General features: G+C 44.9%; 2 protein-coding genes across 2 annotated transcripts; both read right to left on the bottom strand.

Moving 5' to 3' along the window:
• Positions 1 to 2753: 2753 nt before the first annotated feature.
• On the bottom strand, positions 2754 to 10302 carry kdf1b (keratinocyte differentiation factor 1b; the record flags this gene model as incomplete). The annotated part of the gene is made up of 5 exons (XM_080023874.1): positions 2754 to 2869; positions 7118 to 7207; positions 7328 to 8299; positions 9592 to 9781; positions 10270 to 10302. 5 exons carry the CDS (start codon positions 10300 to 10302, stop codon positions 2805 to 2807), a joined length of 1350 nt encoding a protein of 449 aa, XP_079880000.1. The 3' UTR covers positions 2754 to 2804.
• Positions 10303 to 19148: 8846 nt separating this feature from the next.
• Positions 19149 to 20556, bottom strand: tpbg1b (trophoblast glycoprotein 1b; the record flags this gene model as incomplete). The annotated part of the gene is made up of 2 exons (XM_080017232.1): positions 19149 to 19998; positions 20306 to 20556. 2 exons carry the CDS (start codon positions 20554 to 20556, stop codon positions 19149 to 19151), a joined length of 1101 nt encoding a protein of 366 aa, XP_079873358.1.
• Positions 20557 to 24378: the final 3822 nt, after the last annotated feature.

Consider the following 24378-nt stretch of genomic DNA (forward strand, 5'->3'; position numbering starts at 1 on the left):
ATGCTGCGGCAAATTCTCCTCGGAGAGGGACAGGGGGGAAAAAGAGACTGGTGAGAAAAGGTCGTAGCCCACCTTGGCTAAAGTCGGCACGCTTACAGTGTGCTTGCAGCAGCGCTGGGGTCTGGATCTCAGTCTGAAGGAGTACATTCCTTGAAGGTGTTCTACTTCTTAACCCAGGTAAAAATATATAGTACCCTTCACTGTCAATCATTAAGTACATTTTATTTGCATTTGGCAATACACAACTGTACCCCACGTTCATGAAAGCATTCGTACAAAATTCTCTTTCACTTTACAGAAGTTTAAAGGATTGAGTGCTGGATGGCACATCTGATTGCAACCTAGAGAGCTCTCCTGGAGGTTGTTCTACTTCTGCACCCAGAGAACACAGGATGGCTCCACACAATCCTCCTCGCAGTCGCTGCCATTCAAGGTGCCAGAACTTGGTCACAGAACTGTTTTTCAGTCAGTTATTGGCGATGCAGACCGATTTCGCATATTGGGAGAGATGCTGTTCGTTCGACACAATTACAGTAAAAAGCTCACAGTGCAATAGACTTAACTGTGTTGGTGAATGTTCAGTATTACAGACTTTTATGTTTTAGGTGGACACATTCTTTTCACTGTTTCATAAAAAAAAACCCATTATATATATATATATATATATATATATATATATATATATATATATATATATATATATATTAAAAAACGCTGAAAATAATGTTGAAACATGTATTTCAAAATTTTATGTGGAAATTATAAGTCTCTAAGGCAGATTGTCTTCTGAGGAACATCAAGGGGAAATTAATCTGTCTGTTTTTTTTTTTTTTTACACTGCAGATTTCTGTCTGTTTAACAACAATCATTAAAAAAAACATTTCATTGTTTCATATTATAAAAACATTTGCATGGATTTATTAAACATTGTGATTATGAAATTAATTTACGGGCCAGATTTAACATAAATATTATAAACATGTGGCGGGCCCCATTAAATTGTGTCATGGGCTGGATGTGGCCTCCGGGCCTGGAGTTTGTGACCCTGAAGGGTTCACACCTCTGCATGCTTTGTCTCCCTCATGTGGCAGCATATCACAGAGACAGCCTGCGTTCTACAAAGGATATCCATACACCTCGACTTAACCTCACTGGCTAAAGTTCAATAGGACATTATTGAGGCTACTCCACAGAAGTGAATAAAGGTGGTGTTGTAATTTCAATACATATCTTATTTTTCATATATATAAATATATATGTATGAGGTGGGCATATTTATAGTTAAAGGCACCCCAAAACAAACAAACAAACAAACTTTTTGGTCACAACCAAATCAACCAGTTTCATGCGGATATATCACAAAGAGGTGTTCTAGTCACTTCCTGGCATGCAAAAAGGGACAAATTAAAATGTGTCATTAGTGTTGGATAATACAGTCTACCTTTGACACTGTTGATTTTGCAATTCAAATGGGGGGTGGAATACAGCGTAAACCCAGAGAGACACGGTGGCAAGTGGAATGCACGTTCATTTGGGTTGTTGGACATTGGATGACATGCTCATTTGGGGCGCTTATAACAAAGGGCACTATAATATTGTCCGTGGCTACTACAACAAGAAGAAAACGCTGATAAGCAAGGAGCAGGGCATCCTGAGTTTCACTGAGTCGGCTGGCAAAATTCCCACGTGGCCTCTGAATAAACTGAACAACGGTGGAGAAATTAAAACTGACGCACATTTCAGAGCATCCCAATCCCCTGCCACAGAGGTGAAATCGAGCTCGAACCAAGCATAGAATTGGCCATCAACACAGGCTGAAACAGAGCCTGGGATGGTTTATAACAAGAAACAAAAACTCTTGAGTGTAATCCAAAAGTAAAGTAATTTAAAAAATATGTGGGATGGCTGTTCATTAAAAAAAAACAAAAAACAAAAACAAAGGCAAAGGCTTTTGAAAGCGAGAATGAGACTTAGAGAAAGTGTTGGACAAAACAAAACTTCAAACTTTGCATTGAATAGGACCAATGTTATTCAATGGACAGCATTTACTGGCTATATCTAGCATTTATTGACACGTTTCCATCACACAAAAGCCTACGTGGACTAAAAATCATTTCATTTCTATTCACAAAAAAAAATTATAATAATAACAAAGAAAACCCCCAAAATGACAGTGACTTATAAAAACAGGCATTTGGAAAAATGTATACTGTATACCATATTGTATATTGATAGATATACAATCACACAATATCAATTAAGCTTCATACACAACAACCTCCTTCAATAACACCTGGCGAGCGTTCCGTCCAGCTCCGCTCTCCCAAGCCAAACCCAGATGCCCTTCGCATATCACGGAGCGCAGCGGTCCGACCGATAAATAAAGCCGCAGCGATACCCGAGAGTCGGATTTCACATGACCCGAGTCATTGCTCCTTCAAGGACAACGGAGATGACTGAACAGTGACAAACTATCTCGGGGCGGTTTGAGGGGCTACCGGGAGCTGCCGGTGAGACCCCCGCCCTCCCCTTGCAATGTCAGCCCTCGCCTAGGCAATCCTTCAGGCATCCATCAAGCATGAAATGTGGTCACGCAAAGCTCCGAGTGCATTGACGTCCTTCAAAATTCGGACAATGGGGCTCGACTCGTCACTCTCTCAAAAATAAAAATTAAAAACAAAAAAATAAAAATGATAACGTAAGAGTAGCTTGCCCCAGTTAAGATACTCCAGTGTGATCTGCAGAACCCTTGACGCCTCCTACAGGAAGTCCCTGTGCAACAGCTTCAGTCCCACGGGCACTGATCACGTTCTCACAGAAGTGCGAAGGAGTGAGACGCCTGATGACACCGTGTGAGAGGGCAAGCGACCTGTGGGAATTGGAAAAGTTGTCAGTGACCAAAATAATAATATACATATGTTTTACTACTACTAAGATGGGGACACAAAGGTGTACAGCGCAGTACATTGAACGGTTGTTTAAGATATTATGGGGTGACAAGCTCCTCGGACACCTTACATGTGTAGTGTGATCCCATTTCACTTGAATTTCACATGATTTGATACAATCGTAATAGGCGGGTCTCTTTGGCCAGAGGCTTGACTCTCTGGTTGGAATGTTTTGTTATGCTTTGGGTCATACTGGGAATTTATAAAAAAAAAAATAAAACAAAGTTAAAAAGCAAGCAGATGACCTTCCAACTGGCAGCTTAAACCATCTTCATCCAAAAGATTAGAAAAAAAACAACCTTGATGCAACAAACAATGCATCTGGAAAGTAATCACACCCCTTCACTTCCCCCACATTTTGTTATGTTACAGCCTTATTCCAAAATGGATTTAATTCCTTTTTCATCCTCATCAGTCTACACACAATACCCCATAATGAAAAGCAAAAAGGTTTTTTTCAGAATTTTTTGCAAATGTATTAAAAAGAAAAAACTGAACACATGTACATACAGTATGTATTCACACCCTTTGCTATGACACTCAAAATTGAGCTCAGGAGCATCCTGTTTCCACTGATCATCCTTGAGATGTTTCTACAACTTGACTGGAGGCCACCTGTAGTAAATTAAATTGCTTGGACATGATTTGGAAAGCCACACACCTCTCTAAAGGTCCCACTGTTGACAGTGCATGTCAGAGCAAAAAACCCAGCCATGAAGTCAAAGGAATTGTCTGTAGACCTCCGAGACAGGAGTGTATCGAGGCACAGATCTGGGGAAGGGTACAAAAAAAAATTCTGCAGCATTGAAGGTCCCAAAGAGCACATGTGGTCTCCATCATTCGTAAATGGAAGAAGTTTGGAACCACCAGCACTCTTCCTAGAACTGGCCGCCCGGTCAAACTGAGTAATCGGGGGACAAGGGCCTCGGTCAGGGAGGTGACCAAGAACCCGATGGTCACTCTGACAGAGCTCCAGCCTTCCTCTGTGGAGATGGGAGAACCTTCCAGAAGGACAACCATCTCTGCAGCACTCCACCAATCAGGCCGTTAGGGTAGAGTGGCCGGACGGAAGCCTCTACTCAGTAAAAGGCACATGAGAGCCCGCTTGGAGTTTGCCAGAAGGCACCCAAAGGACTCTCAGGCCATGAGAAACAAGATTCTCTGGTCTGATGAAACCAAGATTGAACTCTTTGGCCTGAATGCCAAGCGTCACGTCAGGAGGAACCCAGGCACCTCTCATCTCCTGGCTAATACCGTCCCGACGGTAAAGCATGGTGGTGGCAGCATCATGCTGTGGGGATGTTTTTCAGCAGCAGGAACTGGGAGACTAGTCAGGATGGAGGGAAAGATGAACGGAGCAAAGTACCGAGAGATGCTTGATGAAAACCTGCTGCAGCGCGCTCAGGACCTCAGACTGGGGCGATGGTTCACCTTCCAACATGACAACGACCCCAAGCACACAGACAAGACAACGAAGGAGCGGCCCCAGGACAAGTCTGTGAATGTCCTTGAGTGGCCCAGCCAGAGCCCAGACTTGCACCCGATTGAACATCTCTTGGAATACCTGAAAATAGCTGTGCAGCGATGCTCCCCATCTAACCTAGCGGAGCTTGAGAGGATCTGCAGAGAAGAATGGGAGAAATCCCCCAAATACAGGTGTAGCCAAGCTTGTGGCATCATTCTAGAGAAGACCGGAGGCTGTCATCGCTGCCAAAGGTGTTTCAACAAAGTACTGAGTAAAGGCTGCGAATACATATGTACATGTGATATTTCAGTTTTTTATTTTTAATACCTTTGCAAAAATTTCTAAAAAAAACGTTTTTGCTTTGTCATTATGGGGTGTTTGTATGTTGATTGATGAGGAAAAAAATTAATTTAATCCATTTTGGAATAATGCTGTTACATAACAAAATGTGGGGTAAGTGAAGGGGTGTGTACATACTTGCACGTGATTACTCAAAATTCATTACATTTATTTAACACCATCTTACCTGTATTACCTGATATAAAGTGAAGTAATCCAAAAGTAAAGTAATCTAAAAAATATGTGGCATGGCTGTTCATTAAAAAAAAACAAAAAAATAAAGGCAAAGGCTTTTGAAAGCGAGAATGAGACTTAGAGAAAGTGTTGGACAAAACAAAACTTCACAAACTATGCATTGAATAGGACCGATGTTATTCAATGGACAGCATTTACTGGCTATATCTAGCATTTATTGACACATTTCCATCACACAAAAGCCTACATGGACTAAAAATCATTTAATTTCTATTCACAAAAAAAATAAATAAAGAAAACCTCAAAAATGACTTCTAAAAACAGGCATTTGTAAAAATGTATACTGTATACCATATTGTATATTGATAGATATACAATCGCACAATATCAATTAAGCTTGATACACAACAATCTCCTTCAATAACACCTGATGTAACAGTAGTAGTAGAGTTACTTTTATGAAATGCCATGAGCTGTAATTGAGCAGCATAATAAAATCAGCCAAATCAACTCTGCTATCTGTTTATAATCATGCATAAAATTTATAATAGTCCTCTTAACTACACGTTTATGAATTGAGACAAATGTATGCTCTCAGGTCCGTACAAAAGACTAGGAATAAAGTGGAATATACAGGTACTCCACTGAAGGACCTACCTGACCTACCCGTTCTGACTTACGACCAGCTCTCTGACCAGTCTGTATTGTACGCTGCGTACAATACCACGACGTCTCAGCATCAAACATCTCATCGCGCATCACCCTTTATATACTATATACACTGTATACACTAAATATACTATGTACAGTATACTGTATATACTATATATACTATATACATCGCATCACCGTTCTCAGTCTCGTTCCCGCAGTCTGTCAGTATCCACTACACTAGTGTTCCCAATCGCCACGGCCCCTTACCGTGAAATAACACGGGTCCTCGCTTATTGACCAATTCGCTTCATGACCTGGTCCAAGGAACGGAACTCGGCCGTTAAGTGAGGAGTACCTGTATAACAGTTGAAGCCAGTTAACTTATTTGATTGGACAAGAGGCGTTCTATAAGTGCTACATAACAGCACTGAAAGGTTTTACTACGCGTGGCACTCTTCACACTTAAGATGCCGCAGTTGGGAAACTAGTTACTTGTTGCTTGGCAACATTTGTTATCTTAAGGAACCTGAAGGAATGACAAAAAAAAAAAAATCTCTTGCCTCAAATAATCAACAGCTTTGTTTATAGAACTGTTACATAACAGTGTATATATACTGTGATTATACTGCATGTCATTACAATACTGCTCATATACAGTATTAGAGCTCCCGCTCTAGTGTGACTTTGCTGAGATACCTTTGACCTTTAGTTTTGGAACTTAGAAGGTCTACCTAACAGCCATCTTCGGGATAAGTAACAGATGTGAAAGTGATATGATCTCTTGTAATCCTGTGCGAGCAACAGGTACCAACAAACGATTGGGGTTTTCAGAAGCAGGCTCAGTGGACAGTAAATTGGAATGAGGCACCATACTAACTACGCAGAATACCTTCCTTAAAGAGCTGCCAGGCAACACTGTGTCCTACAGTCTTGCCTCTTTCACAAAACAAACAAGCGTCTAATCACCAGGCAGCTCATGTTACTTTGAATTCTGTGAACTTGCACACAGTGTCAAAAGGGCAATTCAGCTTTTCTTGTTTTACACAAACCTAACAAGACCAGGCAAATATGTTCCAACTCCAAGTCAAATTAACATCTAAATGGACAAAGGATAACGGCCTGTCACACAGCTCACGCTCAAAAGAAAACTTTGGACAGCTTCAAATGTGATTTGATGTCATCAGCTGCAGACAATAGCGCATTCGGGAAGTTAAACAGGTAATAAGTCTTAGGATAACCGTGGTCTGTTCTCCACTATTGCCAGTATTGCATGGGCAGGCGTGAGACAAGGAAAGTCCCCTGTTGTCAACACTAATATTTGCCAGACAAACCTGGGCACAGAGAGTCACGCCCTTGTATTCCTCCTGTAAATTCCACCATAGTAAAATAATAATATAGCCTCGTAGTTTCAGGTCACTAAAATATAGTGGGTGTGTTTGTCTTTCTAATGTTAATAGTGCAGTGGCAATAACTGACAGACTGAAATGTAGGTTTCAATTTTAAAAATGATCCTTACCTCCATTGCTGCCCTTTCTCATTTTCCTGGCATACATGTCCGAGTCAGTGATTTCTGATATCTGGATGTTTGGGTTAGATTTGTAGTCATCTTGGAAAAAAACAAAAAAAAAATAAAAATAATAATGATGAGTGGACAGGATATGAACACTGAGTTTCACTTTATTTTGAAAGCTATGTTTTTGGATGGCTCCTGTGAAGTCAAACTTACTGTTGTTGCTAAATGAGAAAGAATCGCTGTCCCTCATGGTTTCGTTGCCGCTGTCGGACAAGGTTCTCTCCGTCCGGGTGTAGCGCGGCCCCTTCTTCTTGCTCTTGCGCGTGCTGATACGAATAATGCCACGCACCAGCCTACACTCGGCCTCCTGCTCGCCCATCTTGTGCTCCTCCGCCAGGGAATTAATCAACTGGTTGATCTCCTTGGACCGCCGCACGAACACAGAGTCTGAGGTGCACCGGGCCAACTCGTCGATCTGGTACTCCGAGTAGAGCTCCAGCAACTTCTTGGCGATCAGGGAGTCCACGTCCTCGTCTCCGTCCTCCCAGTCGTCAAAATTCAGGGAGTCGTAGAAGGACAGGCGGTTGTGCTGCTTCAACCCGGTGGGTGTATGGGCCGCATATGAGGGGACCTTGGTAATCACATCCAGGTCCTCTCCTTGACTGTCAACTCTGACCCCACCGATGTGGAGATCTTCAAGCCAAGCTGCACCCCCGTTCTCCTCCTCCTCCCCCCCCTCCTCTCCTCTTGTGGTCACAGCACGGAGGCTCACCTTCTCCGGCTCGTCGGGGGAGCTCTCGCCGGGCGACAGGCAGGGAGCAAGGATGGTCCGTTGGCAAACCCTGTACAGGCCACAGGTCAGCACGCCGCACACAAAGGTCCTGCAGCCACGCGGCGACACACAGGGGTTGCAGGTTTGGACTCCGGTGCTAGGTTCAGCAGAGCCAGGAATGAAGCCAATAGTCTCAGTCTCCTTCCCATCTGCATCTTGAAGGCGGGCTTTACGGTCCGCCCTCACCTCTTTGTCCTCGGTCCAATCGCCTAGCGGGTGAACGCAACGCTCCTCAAAGGAAGACTTCTGGCTGCTGGTGAGTGTAGGGCTCTGCCCATGGATGCAGCCGTTGGGCCCCGAGGTGTACCTCTGACTCCCAGTGCTGCTGGTAGGCATGGCGCACTTCCCGAGCTCTGAGCACGCAAGACACACGTGAACCGGTTAAAATCTCCACCCCAGGATATTGTTTTACGAGAGCTCAAAAACTTGGCTTCGTCGCAGCCGATATGAATGGGGCCCGTCGTGCTTTGTAACTAAAACGAAACGTTCCACCCCAAAGTCAAACGCCATGGCGATTCCTAAACAGTTCAAGTTCGCTGTGATTCGCAGTGACAATTTTATGACTAAACTTCCCAGAAGCCAGACAAGGCCTGTACTACTTGACATGAACCGAAACACCTCGTTTCACACAGTGGGAGCAAAGACCACGTAAAGTACGGGCGTCGGCACTTAAAAAAAAAAAAAAAAGACGTGAAATGCGCTTGAACGGTTTTACTCACGGGGCAGTGTAGTCGGTCGCGGAAATACGCGGCTCAAGCTCTCGTAGCCGTCATTGTGACAAGTGCTTCCTACCAGAAGTTACCTGAGTGGCAAGGTGGACCCGAGCCCCCGCCCACGGCTGTCCGGTGACGTCACGGACACTTAAAGGGCCATGTCACTGTACCCCCCCCCCCCACTGCAAGTTCTCGACGTGAGCGTGACAATAAACAGCTTTCCTAAGTGCGTCATGCGCTGAACGCGACCAGCTCTTGTTGACTAGCAGCAGAGCGCAGGCTGGTTGTCAGACACCTCGTTTTAATGAAGAGCTTAATTAAAAACCCAGAAATCTAAGAGCTTTACCCAAGGCCATTGTGCACTTTTGGGGCATTAAAAATAAGCTGCAGACAAAAGTGCATGTAGTTCGGTTAAGATCAGTTAAACTGTTGACTTCAGCCTGGACAAAATGTATGAAATAGTGTCAGGAAGTACAGAGACAGACAATTTCATCATGCTTTTATTAAAAAAAATATTCTTCACTGAAGGGACTCCACATATCTGTAAAGAGAGCACATTAGAACCACTGTGATGACATCGGGTAAGATAATTAAATATCCACTTACCTAAAACGAAGCATGCCACACTCATCTATTGGCCATTTTGAAGTTTCCAGGCTGTTTCAGTGCCGCGGCAGCGGCCTTCGCCCCAGTCTGAACAGGCTGGCTAAGCCGCCGTATAGCAATGCCACCAAAGCGCTCAGGGATCTTATAGAGCCTTGTTGGGGCAAAGCGCTGAGTAGGTCTTCTGGCCCCTCCCGGAAGGATGCTTTGAGATGCGGGACGGTGAGACACTTTGATTCCCCCAGAAGAAACTACTTGGCTATGAGCCCTGTGGGGAGTCTGCGGCTGCGCAACTGAGCCGTACATCATTGGACCAACTCTAGCATAACCTGTCTGCTGGGCGCTAACAGAAAGCGGCCGTGTAGAGGCGGTGACCGGTGATGCTTGCGCTGGGCCATAGCTGGAGACGCTGCTTGAGGTGCTGTGAGGCCTGTTGCCGCCCTGGTTGGCAGTGGGCTTTCTAGCCTGGGAAAAGAGACTAGTGTCCAGGTTTCGGACCTGAGGTGAGGGTTTGGAAAGCTGTCCAAATGAAGGACGAAGCACAACACTGTTGCCGACAGCGGTGACAGACGCTCTTCCGGGCTGCCTTCTCTGAGCAGGGCTGCTGGAGTCCGGTGCGGACACACTGCCACCAGTAAACAGTTGAGGGGAAGGTCTAGCATTGGTTAGCAAAGGAAACACAGCCGTTTTGGAAGTCTTGCCTTGAGACAGCCTGGTTGAGCTCTGACCAGAGTGAGCTGGCAGTCTTTGGGGCTTGTTCTGTCTGGCTGCCATGGACGGGTGGGAGGCAGACATGACAGAGAGGCTCGCCATAGAAGGCTTTTGAACAGAGCCTTGACTAAACAGATTCTGTCCAGTACGCAGTGTACTCTGAATTGGCCGTGTCTTCTGACTGCTGAACGCCTTGTTTCCAGCGCTAAGGTCATGGTGGTGTACGGAGCCCTGAACATTACTAATGGAAATGCCACTAGCTATCGCAGTGGAGAGGTTAAACACTTGTGGCTTACGGCTAGTGCTCGGCTGCTGTGCTGCCGAGCCATGTCTGCCCTGATTCAAGACGACTGAACTACCACGTCGAGCCGGAGTATATTCTCTCTTCGGAAGTCCCTGGTTATAAGCACCGCTGTGCACGCTGCTACTCTGGGGTGAGCTTGAGGCTAGTCTTAATTCATTCTGGGGATGGCTGCGGGGCCAGCTCTGTCCACTCGCCTGTTGTGAAAAGCCAACATTTTGTCCTTGATAGCCTAAGACAAGAGAGACAAGGTTAACGGATGATCTCATCATAAAAACTAGGGCAGTTCAGTTAAAACTCACCCCATTTAGTCTTGTCATGCTCTGCTTGTACAAGGCAAATCAGAAGAACCCTGTCCAAAAAAAACCCAAAAACACCATGGTTAGCAGCAAAATAACAAGCGGTGCAGATATGAATTGACAGCCACTTAAAAATGTCCACACCCCAAATGAATTCCAGAAGCCATTTCTTGTTTTTCCCCCAAAGACCACACCACAACCAGGCCTGCTGCACACCCAGCAAATGCACTGTGCGCTAGTGCTCTGCCATGCGTTCACATTGGGAGCTATTTATTGGGCGAAAAGGAGAATCCTCAGCCAATCACAGGTAGTTAACAGATTGCCCACAGCTGCGTGTCATTATGATGCGACTTTCGGACGGGATGTCTATTTGCTGCCTGCAATCACTTGATTGCAGGCAGGTGTGTATTTTTGTGTGCATCTTGTCTAATTATTGAGAGGTTTTTATCTTTTTTGGTTTATACACACACACACACACACACACACACACACACGCACACACACACACACACACACACACACACACACACACACACACACACACACGCATACATATTAGCATTTGGTATTTTAGTCTCTTCTATCTCTATTTTGCTCCGTTGTCGAGCCCCTGGAGTTTGGCGTCTCATTTCTTCACCCCACCGTACTTGCATGACTTCATGTGACCAATGAAGATGTTGAATCTGGAATCCTGAGAATCCTTCGGCAAGGCAGCGCTACATCGGAGGTGAGCAGAAAGAGCCCGTGATTATCTCGTGGACGCTTGTGCGTCACTGGGACTTCCAGGCATTGCATCACACCTGACCCGGTGACGGATCACACTATAGGGCTGCCGTCCTTGTTAAAATGATTAATGACCCATCCTCTACCCCCCTGGTGTCCGTGCGGAACCACGTGGCAGACCACGATCATGATGGAGCTGATCTAGCTGGAATAATGTGTGCAACTTCTGACACAGCTGTGTTGAAAATATTCAAGAAGATGAAGGTGCATTCAGAGGAACACCAGATAACGTAAATCAAATCCATTATTATATATATATATATATATACATTACTTTAGCCCTAATTCAAGAAAGATAACCGTTAAGTGTTCTTAGATAGTGCGATTAGAGAAGTTGTTCATTCAGACACGAAAATGACTGCCTGCTAAAGGTAGTCGTTGCTCATGATGCACAGCCAAAACTAATGTTGGAATTTGTGTGTTTTCTATCACCCGAAGTGACCGGTCCAAAATGATTGATCATGTGAAAAGTCTTTCAGATATTAACACAATATTTTCAACGGACAAAGGTAAGAAATCTAGATCAGTGTGGCGGGAATAGGCCTCTTCGTCCAACCTTAAGTCCGTGAAGATGGATGGTGCAGGTCTGTGCGTCTGTGCCAACAGGTCCCTGGCAAAAATAAAGATGTCACACCGTCCTACTTTCCGCAGCATCCTCTTCGAATTGTAAGTCCTCAAGAAACGTTTCTGTTGCGGCAAAACTAGGGATTCTTTTACTTATCATGTTTGTCTTCGTTACGTAAGTGGAAACGCAACGACACGCGTGACGGCTATACGGGTGAAGCGGCTTAGATCAAATACACTACATTTCCTGTGGTTAATCGGGGGGGGGGGGGGGTTTCTAATGTAAAACTTTACATCTCAATCAATTCCTTCTATCACGCATGTGAAAGCTAATGTGAGAGAGCAGGCGGGAGAGAAAAAGTCCTCTCCTGGCATCAGCAAAAACACTCCTGATGATGACACAAGTCATTTATACAGGCGTCGGGTGGAGGTCTGTGTGTATGCGTGTGTGCGTGTGCGTGCGTGCGTGCGTGTAGTAGGTGTGTGAGGGTTGGTTTAAAAAAAATAAAATAAAAATTCTGCATAAAAAAAGCAAGGAGGGTGTCATAAATCAACCTGGAAATTAGATCTATTAATCAAAGTGGGCGACTCGTTTCTCTTCGTGGATGCGCCCTGTTTCAATGATGTCTTCTGAGTCCCCTGACCTGAAAAGAACATGCTCATCAAGCCAGCTGCTGGCAAGGAGCGCCGGCATAGCGGTTACGTGGCGCTCTACTGTATCTGCTGTCAGGTTGGACTGTCATACCGTGTACCGCTACACTGTATGCAGGCACAAGGAGCTCCGTTATATATTTGGTCATCTCATTTATTCGGAGAGCTGCGCAGGACCTACTGACATTCTCAGGAAGGGTCAATGACATTGTAAAAAAGTAAAGATTCTGGGTGATTCATCTATGTACGCAAATGCAGCAAAGACACACACAGTACACACGGTGTTACACGCAATTATGATGTGGAAGCCGCCTCAAATGAATGCCCCAACATCGACTAAATCCCTCCAGTTTTAGCACAGTGGCCGAAACCTTTCGGAGCAACATAACCACTTTGGATTGTCTTATGTAAGATTTTTTATTTATTTTCTTTCCCCCAGAAGAAGAACGAGGATGCAAAGTCAGAGAGAGGGTGATAAGAGAAAACAGTCAGCATGGTAGCAGATGGTGTCTCCGCTGCGGAAGAATCTGCCCTTTGACCTCAAGACCGCTCCTCTCCTTCCCACCAATCAGGCAACGAAGATCCCCGTCGGGTGCGAGGGGCTCCCAACTGCTCGAGCATCTGGTCCGCCATTTGAAATAACGACGGTAATAATAATGAGCTTAAGACTCCTCTCTCCGGGAAAGCAAGAGGTCAAACTCCCTGTGGGGAGTGCACACCTAACGCATCCAACCTGCAGATTAAGCATTCATCACCAACAGATGGGCTGTGCTCTCCGGTCCTTTTCGCAATTTGCATCGTATATAAAAACCCAGGCTAACGCAACTATAGCTACGGTCCCATTTGCAAAACACGGAAACCGAGGAAGACACACTCCCAAATTTGCACCATCCCCTCACTGTATGGATAGCTATAGTAAGAGGAAATTGGTGCTGGCAAATTGAATGCTTGGAGTCTCATCTTTGGGGAGATATTCTCCGGCAGTGAGCGGGGCTTTGCGCTCGATTCAAAGCCAATGCCATTGATGCGTGGAGCGGCTGATAAAGTAGCGGAGGAGTTAAGCGTATCTTTTCTTCTTTTAAAACAGGTCAAGGCCATTCATAATGAACCGGAAGCCCAAGTCTCCTCGCGGTTTATCTGAGAGGGCCAACAGAAACGCTTTTCTTCACCGAATCGCTGCGGCTTCTTCTCCGAGACCTGATAAACTGAAGGCTTGATTGTGTTTGGCCTTAATTGGACAATTGGTCTTCATACCGTGATGGACTCCCCTCGAGGGAGCGCCTCAGAGCATGCTCGAGAGCAGAAAGGCGTTCTGCGTATGACACTTGCGCGCAGCCTCGGAACGTGGCGCTGTTTTCCGATGACAGACATTTTGACGACAGAGTGACGGGCGCAGTCACGGCAGTGGGGCACACGAGAAACGCGAGAAATCCTCTCATTCAAATACTCCCTAACCCCGTCCTACTCTGAAAGACCACAACATCGACAAAACAAAACCTCCGACAAGCCACAATGACTGAGAAACCAAGAACAACGTAAACACACTGCTATCTGGCCAGCTGTGGGATAGTGGGACTCGCTTGCTTGGCCTGGTTGCGGGAGGAGGATGGAGAGGCCCCGTGGGGCTGGGGTGGAGGGGATCATCCTGGCAGAGCCTGGCAGGGCAATACTTTCACGGATACGGAGCGTCTCCAGTTGTAGTCGATCGATGGGGGGTGGGGGGGGGGGGTGGTGGCGTTTGAAAAAAACAAAAACCAATTCGGAGGCCTTGTTGTGGAGGAGAGAGCCTTTGTTGCACACGAGACGCGACTTTTGTCAAGAACATTTGTTTCTAATTTTCCCCCACACTGGCAATCCGTTGTGGCTGCGGCTGTGAAGAGAGGTTTTGTTGTGAATCTCCTGAGCACAAAAGCCTGTGCCGTCATTTGGGAATCAGCGCACTCACAGGGACTTTGTGTCCTACAATAGCTGGTGAGGAATGGAACCAATTGTCAATGATATATCATGCAACCATGTACAGTCCTTTTATTTTTGTATGTAATAAAGCAGCCCTGTGTAGCTTTCGGTATTTGGGATTTGGCGCCTCCACAGTTCCTGAGTACAATTGCACTTTTACACCTTTGTCGTAAAACTCGGTCCGGTGTCCAAAAATTATTGATTTTACTGGACAAATTTGAACCTTATCTGTCACGTTGCAATAACAGTCTAACGCACATATAATGTACACCTAGGTGCTACTGGTGTAGGTACCAGATGTGCTCGGCCTGGCAGATCGGCTCACACGCAAGTCAGAGGGTGAACAAACCCTGTGGCACAATGAAAATGATGTCCGGTGGTGCCGGGCGCACCACTGTCCTATGTCATCCGCGGAATCGGTGAGGAGGAGCGGCCACGGTTTTGTATGAGCATTATTACCGGACATTTTGACCGTCAAGTTTATAATTTATCTTTTTTTTTTATTTATACATTCTACCAGGAAAAAAACCCAGTAATTACAGGAGCCAAACATGAAGGAAGTGAGATAGTGCCGTAAAGCGTAACACACTTTTTCCACGGTTTCCTACCCAAACACCGAAAATACATAGTTCAAGAACAGGCGTTCAGGGGTGTGGGTGGGAATGAAAGAGGTGCCATTCTCCAAATTACAACTCAGTGCACCATCAAAATGATTCTGAAGCAGTTATTTTAAGGTGAAATAGTTACAAAGTGTTGCTCTAAAAACAAGATACATAAGTATTACAAGGGACATAAAAGGAGCAATTCCTGACTTACCATTGTCTGTTTTATGCCATATTTTAGGTCATATTTGCACAAGCGAACACATACACATGCCTGTGTGTTTATGTTCCAGCATCGCCAGCCATAATGAATGTGATAAATGGGAGACCGGTTGTCTTTAATAGGTATGGGGACAGCTGTACCCATCCTCTCCTCTCCCAACCCTCTGGCAAACACAAAGTCCCATTGATCAAGCGAGAGGCAGAACAATGGGCAATACCCCACTGGAACCACTTCTGCGGTTTGGTCACAGCCTTTGGTGACCAGACCAGTTTGGGTTTGACGTTCCGGATAGGAAGAGCAGAGGAGGCCCAGGCAAGCAAGATCAATGGGCTCAGATCGCAAATAAGAAGTCAGAGACCATTGTTGTAAAGAGAGAAAGAGAGAGAATGAAATGGAGGTGGGGACGGGAGGGAGTGAGGAGAAACCACATTTAGCCTGTTTGGCTGCGATGGGGACGGTTTTGTTGCTTTCGAGCGCCGTGCAGGACGTCAGCCGGCGTCCCCACACAAAGCAGAGCGTATCGGGTGACAGTGTATTGTTCGGTGGTGACACAGGCCACCATAGGACGAGACAGGCAACATAAACAAGCCACATGTAGAGATGGGGGGGTGGGAGAGAAATTGAGGACGGAAGAGTTTAAGAGATGGAGAGAAACAAGAATTTGAGATTGTAAGAAAGAAACATGCTTTTAGTACTATTCTTCGGTCAGCTCCTCATACCCGGCCAGGGGTGGGGGGCGGGTGGGGGTGCCACTCTGTCTTTGTCGTCATGCTGCTGACTGTTGTGGTCGCTTTCTTTTCTCTTTTAACATGTTCAATTTCTCACAGATGTGGTATTTCCCTTTTAAGGGATATTCCCTATCGTGGCTATTAAATCTGTTTAATGGCGCCAAGATGTTTCGGGGAAACAGTTGTATAAAAGAATACTTTTTTGAGAGGGACCCTTTTTTTTTTAAAAACCAGAAACACTGAAAACATTAAATATATATTTAGTTATGTATTCAATTGCCAAGCCACACATGGTAACGATTGCTGCGTGACTTAGAGGATAAAGGAATTAGAGTTAAAAAAAAAAAAAAGAAGCTTCTTTTAAGAAGCCGCAGTGGTCTCACAAACAATTTGAAATGAGGACATATCACATCAAGAAACTCATACGATTTCTCCCAAATGGAATTGTTTTGATTGGCAAATTCAAAATGAAGAGGATGGACGTAAACAATTTTTTTCCCCCTATCGGAAAGGGGCAATACGCAACCAACCAACTGGAGATAATTGGAGCGATTTGTCTTGCTCTTTTAACAAGCCTTTGTTGGGGATGACCGCTGTGAAGGTCTTGCACCAGTCCGACAGGAAGTGGAGTTCTTCAGCCATCAACAGTTGCGGTCAGCCCCCCTAACAATGTCAGACTAATACAGTGCCTGTCCACTCTCAAATGGCCCACGGCGTTGGGTAACATTAAGTAATGGCCGGCGGTGCATAATCATTCTCACTACTCTGGCAATTGACACAAATAACCCACAGCTAGGTTAATGACACGTTGTGGAAGAGAAAATGAAAACTTTCTCCTGGGATTTCCTCCCAGAGGCAATTATTAAGAATGATGACACTTCTTCTTAACAATGGCTGGATCAGGGCGCTCAACTTTGTCATCATGACTGCTTCCTATTATGTACGCACTGTAATGGCACGCTGTGAATGCGGGTGTGTGTGTGTGTGTGTGTGTGTGTGTGTATGCGGGGGGTGGGGGTGGGTATCACAACACATCTTGCCTCTGGAAAACAAAGGCCATCTCACACATCCTGCCCATTTGAGCCTCAATTGTTTTCTCGTCAGTGAGTAAATGCCCCGGCTTGATGTGGACCGAAACCACGGACGGAGTTTACGCTATGGGTGGATGTTTCTTTGCCACATGATAAAGGTCGCCACTTGGCCGCTGAATGAGTTAGGAGACGCTGTGAGAGTAACATTCCGGGGATTTTATTTTGCCGATACACATGCAGTTAAACCAGTCCACACCCAATAAAACATTTCTGGATTACATCAGAGGAATTTGGGGAAGATGTTGACAGGATGACGGCAGGGGGGGAAAAAGTCTTCGCCTTAAATAAAATTGGGGACTCAAATTTGTGTAGCTTTTTTTAAAATAAATATACGTATCGACAGAGAAATAACAGATTTGATCAACTTGATCTCTCTCCGCTCCTCTTAAGTTTCCTTTCTTCCCTCCCTCTTGCTGTTGCTGTCCCAGAGAGAAACAGAAATGCACCACTGCGACATTTTCCCCATACTATTATATTCATTGACGACATGTCAATCAATGGATTCAATTCAATCATTCATCTTTAATTAATACGAACAGGGTGGGAATTGGACTCGCTGTAGATAAAGTATTTTCATATGCGCACCCCCTTGTTTTTTTTTTTCGACGTTAGTGTGCCAACAGGAAGTGATGATTTCCCCCCAGAATCCAAAAATGAGGCAAACACTTCATCACAGGACGGTGAAAAGACGGCGCCCTGAGATGAGCCAGAACTCAGTTCTCGCTCGTGTTTTTTTTCGAAAGGCAGGGTCCCTCCGCCGGTGAGAGTAAACGACTGAATAAAAATATGTAGCTGGTGTTTCAGAATCATCTGTATCTTATCAATGGGAAAAGTCCCCTAAACAGAAAAACGTGTAGAGCCAGGCTTTCCTTCAAAGAGCTTCCACATCGGCTGCTGTCTTCAAGGAGGAGGTGGAGGAGGAGGAGAAATTGCTTTCAGCGGCCTCAGACCGGGACTGGTTCTCATCAGTCTGACAATAAGACTAGAGGACTTAAAACAAAGCAAAGGTTCATGAACGAAGAAATAAAGGGGAGGGGGGGGGCAAAGAGATTTCCGTTGATCTGAGCTTAATTGTCCCAGCTCGGAGTCAAAGCTGAGTAAAGTTTTCAGAGAGAGAGAGAGAGAGAGAGAGAGAGAGAGAGAGAGAGAGAGAGAGAGAGAGAGAGACAGAGAGAGAGAGAGAGAGAGAGAGACAGAGAGAGATCGAGAGCTCAGGAAAAAAGTTGTCCTTCCTTTGGAATGCTGTGGATTTAATTCCTCCCGGGCACCCTGGGGCAGTGGGACAGAAGACCAAAGGGCCTGCCCTGACTGAAATGGCTCATAGATGAATGAGAGATTGTGCCCTGAAATCCAAAGGCTTTTGGCTTTCAAAGAAAGTATGTGTATTCTGTTATGTTGTGTTTTTCCCTCTTCCATTTACCGACAGCCGTGGCTTCTAAATGAGCTCGGCGGCAAAATCCAAATGTCTTGCACACCGACGAAATCAAGATGTTTTTACTTGACTTTGCCATCATTTGTTCACCAACTCCGTTCTCTTCCTGAATGTCGCTTGGTATCCGATCCATAAAGGCACTTACTGTTCAACAACAACAACAACAACAACAACAACAACAACAAATAAAAATGAAAACGGAACAGTCAAGGGGAGAGAAAGTCGATGAGTGAGGTGGTTCATCCACGAAGCAACCTTGAGTGCTAATGCCTACAGTATGTCTACTTATCTAAAAGATGGTTAACATCCAAGACCGCTTATTAAAAGGGAATAATGGTCTCATAAAGGGGTGGCTATAAGAAAGGCAGGCAATACATGCTCCAAGTTACAAAGCTCCAAGATTCTCCACACATTTTAGTGTGAATATATATACAAATTGTACATTTTTACATTCTTCTAGGGATAAATGCGTTACAAAAAAAAACAAAAAACAAAAAAAAACCTCAGCCATCCATAGGAAAAGAAGTGCGATGCTGATTGTCTTGTCACGCGTCGGCACTCGTGGAGACCTGGGACAGCCGGGGGTCTGAGTCGATCTCGAACCGATAGTGGTAGCCCTCCCACACCTCCCTGCAGGCATCACGCATCTCGTAGATCCGCTTTTTTATGCCCTTGCGGTTGAGATAAAGCACAAACAGGAAGATGAGCCCCACGAAACCGAGGACTATACCCAGGAAGACGTAGGAGGTCTGCAGCGCCAGGTCGGCCCCTGCGGTCTTCTGGTGGCATCCCAGAGTCAACTTGCCCGCTTCCAATAAGGACAGGTTCCGCATGGCGGCGGGGAAGGCGCACACCAGCTCCTCCACGTCTCGTATGCGTCCCTGGGACCTATTGAGCCACAAGGCGAAGGGCTCGATGCCACAAGTGCAAGTGAAGGGGTTCTCGTCCATCAGAATGTTGGCCCTGGGGAGAGCGTCAAGCTCCTGCAGGCCCTCTTCTTGGACGGTCTTGAGGGCGTTGAGGGTCAGGTCAAGCTCCTCAAGCTGCTCAAGGCCAGAGAAGGTGGAGTTGTGAATGGCCACCAGGGAGTTGTTGGAGAGCTGCAGCCGTTGCAGGCGGGCCAAGCGGGAAAAGATGCGCGGGGGCAGGTAGATCAGGCTGTTGCCAGACAGATCCAGCCCCTGTAGGGGGCCCATGGAGCTCCAGCGGAGCGAGGTGGCCAGGTCCATCACCGCAGAGTGGTTGTACAGTGCCCGGCTGAGGTTGAGCTCCCGGAGAGAGTGATTCTCCACGGTGAAAGCCTCCGGGTGGATGACAGCCAGCTGGTTGTTACTCAGGTCCAGAGAGCGCAGGCTGCGCAGGCTGGCGAACGTATGGGATTCCACCTCTGAAATCCTACGATTGAAGGAGGGCATACGATTTAATGGACATAATCGAGCCTTTATTTGCACAGCACTTTTAAGTGCACAGTGCTTTATTGTTTATTATAAGGATCTTAGTATGCATGTATGTATCTTGGGATGCTTTTCTGGGGTCAATACAATACACAATACATTATACTATACACACAATAACATAAAAGCTGTCAAAGATGTGAGAAAACAAGAGCAAAGACAGACAAACGACCACAGAATCAAGATACCACCATTTGGTTCTTCAAGTGCATTTTCAATTTACATTTTTGAGTTGTTTTGCTCTTTACCCGTTATTACTCAGCGACAAGTTGGTGACGTTGTCCAGTCCTTGGAAAGATTCCGGCCCGACGCGACTGATGCGATTCCCCACAATGAACAAGTTCCTGGCGTACCCGGGGATGCCTAGCGGGACGCTCCGCAGGTCTTTGGAGACGCACTTGACGGTGTGCGCGGCTTCCGAACACTCGCAGCGCGGAGGGCACGGTGCGTGCGCGCAGACGGAGCACGCCAGCGCGCAGAGGACCACGACGTCCAGCATGTTTCCCCCTTCGATTCGGAACTGGAGGAAGGGCGAGCGGGTGACGCCAAAAATGGAAAAAGAAAAAGAAAAAAAAAAAAAAAAGAAACCCGGGCCAGCCTGGTCAGCTCCTCATCTCGACCCTCCCTGCCCGGTTCCCTGGCTGTGAATGTTGCTCAACTTTGCTTTGCGTGGAGCCCACGTGTATAGCTGGGGTGGGTGGGGGTGTGTGTGTGTGTGGTGGGGGGGCAGGGTCCAATTTCCATGAGAATAAAAAGGGGTGTGTAGGGGTGGGGGGGGGGGTCTCTCTCGGTTTTTTTTTTTGATCCTTGCAGTGTAGGGAGGGTGGGGTGGGGTGGGGGCGTCGCTTCTCCTGAAACATGAAATTATAGCACCGCCGTGTTGGTCTGCATTTTTAGTCTGCATCAGTCTGCATTTTGATTTTATTTGTTTTAAATCTCTGTCTCCCTCCGTGACATTCCACCGGCAGACTGTATATTAGTAGGGATCTGCGTATCTCATGTTCGTCCTTTGTTTCAATGGAAAGTGCTCGGTCTCAAATCGCGCAACTAACCTTCAAACACTTAAAGTGGTGATCCGTTCGATTATTTTGTTTAAAAAAAAAAAAAAAAAATCCCTTTTTTAAACTGGTACTTAAAAAAGAAAAGCCATTCGGTGCATTTGTTTCATACATGGGCTCCTCTATGTGCTGTTTCCAGGGTCCGCCTTTCATCAAATTTTGCAAGAATGCGACAGATGGGGCGCGCAATAAGAAGCGAATGGCAACTGCGGTGAGTTTGATAGACCAGCATAGCTAGTTGCGGTCAGTAAATGAACTAAATAAGTAAGTGGTGGACAAAAATACAATTTTAAATTTTGTTAATCGCAATTTGCAGTAACTGTTATTCTATTTAATAGTATAGTATAGTGTAGTATAGTATGGTGTGGTTGTATATGGGATGTGGTATAAGCCATCCAATGGGAATTGGAGTTTGACGATTGCTATGGACTCCGGTAGACATTTTTCGAGGATCACTTCCATTCAATGCAACGCATAGAGAAATAGCAAAAATAGATGAAATGTACAAAAATGGAGAGAGGAAGGGAGAAACAGAAGGGTCGAGGTTTCACACAAGATCGTTGCAAGAGTTTCTGTGGCATTTTCTCACCGAACAAGACCTCCAAACATCTTTTTAAAGATGAAATATATACATATATATATATATATACACACACACACACACACACACATATACAATAATAGGCATCTTTAATAAGTTTATAATTATATGAGTCATAAATACATTCACAGTTCACAGTCACTTGCATGTTTCTCTAGAATTTTCCTATCGGCTCCAGGCAATGATCTGCACAATAAAGAATAACACACACAAAAAAAGTGTTTTTGGTGTAGTGGAGTGGTCTAGGTATACACAGATAGGGGGGCACTAATACCATCCCAACTGTCCTTTGTCCACTGACTGAATTGGTGAAACGGCAGGTCTCCACATTCCAGGACCTGGCTCTTGGATACAAGGCACCGCAGCAGGCAACGACCAAAGTCCATTCAAAAACGGGTCTTGGGAGAATATTGCATTCCTGCACATGCACTATGATAACGGCAGTCAGTGTAAAGCTTATTTGACTCACTTTTGAATGAAAATTTGCTCCTCAACAGGCGGATGTTTTTTCCACTTTGCATCATTTCTCTCTAATGTAATATCTTTCTTGGGCAGAAAGCAAAAATCAGATACAATACTTCTTATCCTTCAATTCCAAGGACAAAATATTTGTGTAAGATGTGCATGGGTTTTGGTTCAGGGCAAAATCTGAGATGCGCTTGGACGCACAAATGTCAAAAGGCCACAGGATCACCATCAGAGACATGTTCTGTACATGTTTATTTGTATGAGTGACTGTAAAAAATATATATCAGGTGAACATTTCTAACTATCTCAAGGTTTCCATTCTGGTTTTGGGACAATACATTTGAAAAATAAATAAACATGTCATCCAATTTTAGATTTTGGCAGGTTTTTTTTCCACATCGGTTTCAGTTGATGTATAATTACATACGCCAATTAACACCAATTAAAACTTTGTTCTTATATGATTAAACGAAAAGGCCAGAAATCTAATTTTAGTATTGCTTTTTTTGCAGTCAATAATATTTTTTTGCACCGTGAAAATATGAAATTATAACTCACAGCTTGTGATAATGAAATGATATGATATCCTCAATAAGAGAAGAACTCTCAGTGTAGAATTAATTTTGAGAAGCCGCAGGATATGAGTGAAACATTTACTTGGCCGAAGACATTCACAGGTCTATTTTCACTCAAGTTATTGCACCCATGCAAAGAAAACCCCCCCCGCCCCAAAAAAACCCCAAAACATGCTGGCATACACGTAAAGTACATGCGCTGCAAGATGACCACACACACACACACACACACACACACACACGGTTTTGCTTTTCACTCACACACAGGCACAGTTCCACTGTAATGCAGAACAGTGATGAAATATGTGTTGACTTAGATCCACTATCAGTAGAATATTGAGTCAGGGGGAGTGAGACAGAACAAATAATTGAAGAATTAACATGTTTAGTGAAGTAAAGACCAAAAGAAATTGTAAATTCTAATCAATTTTAACCTTCACTTAAAACATTAAAAAATAAATTAAAAAAATACAGGTACCGTGGCGCAATTCACAATGACCTTCTAAGCTTCTAAGCTGTGGAAAAACAGCAATAGAGCGGCTCAACGGGCGCCCTGGAAAAAACTGGCAGCGTTTAGCGAGCATCTGGGTGTGTGTGTGTGTGTGTGTGTGTGTGTGTGTGCGTGATGCGTGAAAAGACCTGAGGATCCTGGCTACCTGCTGCTTCTGGGGGCACCACGAATAAAGGCGGAGGGCTCAGCACTTCTTATGTTTGATTGCAAAGAATAAGGGGATTTGGATCCACTCACCACAGCCATGGCAACAGATTTTTGAAGTGCCTACCATCATTTGGGATTAAACGTTCCATAAAATATATATTTAAAAAAAAAAAGACCAAATAGACCAAACAGGGTGTGAGGAAGTAAGAACGGAAAAAAAGTAATTTGTATAAAATTAAATCTCCAAGCGTGTGTGAAATCTATTGTCCCACCTACTGGAGCACCTTACGCAACATGAAAGGCAAAAGCAGTGGAGATGTTTAAGACGATGACCTCCATCAAAACACAGAGAGTGGAGCATTCATTATAATAATAAAAAAAAAAGCTTAAAGGTTCTATTTGTTCCCAGTACCCGCTTACCGAAAAAAGAAAACCATAATCAAACAGCTGCTTCGCTTATTACAACGCGGGCATCTTTAAGGACACTGTTTGATTTAGTTTAGCATCTTCCATACATTTGGCAAGAGAGAATACAAAGACATTCCAAAAAAAAAAAAAAAAGTCATTTCTGTATAGTCCACAGCTAAGGTCACCAAGGTTACTATAGCAGTTGCTTGGCCAAAGATCTATCGTAATATTTCACACCGAAAAATACACAATATTGACGGACGAAACAAATTCTCTCTCTCTCTCTCATAACTTGTCCTTCTCTGCTAGAGTGATGATGCAAGTGGCAGATCGCAATCCCACCCCCCACCAAAAAAATAATAAAAAATAAATTAGAAGAGTTAGTTAAGTTTGTTTGTTGAAGATATCCCGTCTTCTGTGACATTCATTCCATGTGTTGCAAAGTCCTGGGAGGGGAAAAAGACGATGAAGAGTGGTCCTTATTTCCTCTCCATTGAAGAGAAGAGTGCCCCCCCCCCCCCCAACACACACACACACACAAACACACACACAC

This window comes from Zeus faber (genome assembly GCF_960531495.2).
Source record: "Zeus faber genome assembly, chromosome: 1".
Lineage (NCBI taxonomy): Eukaryota > Metazoa > Chordata > Actinopteri > Zeiformes > Zeidae > Zeus > Zeus faber.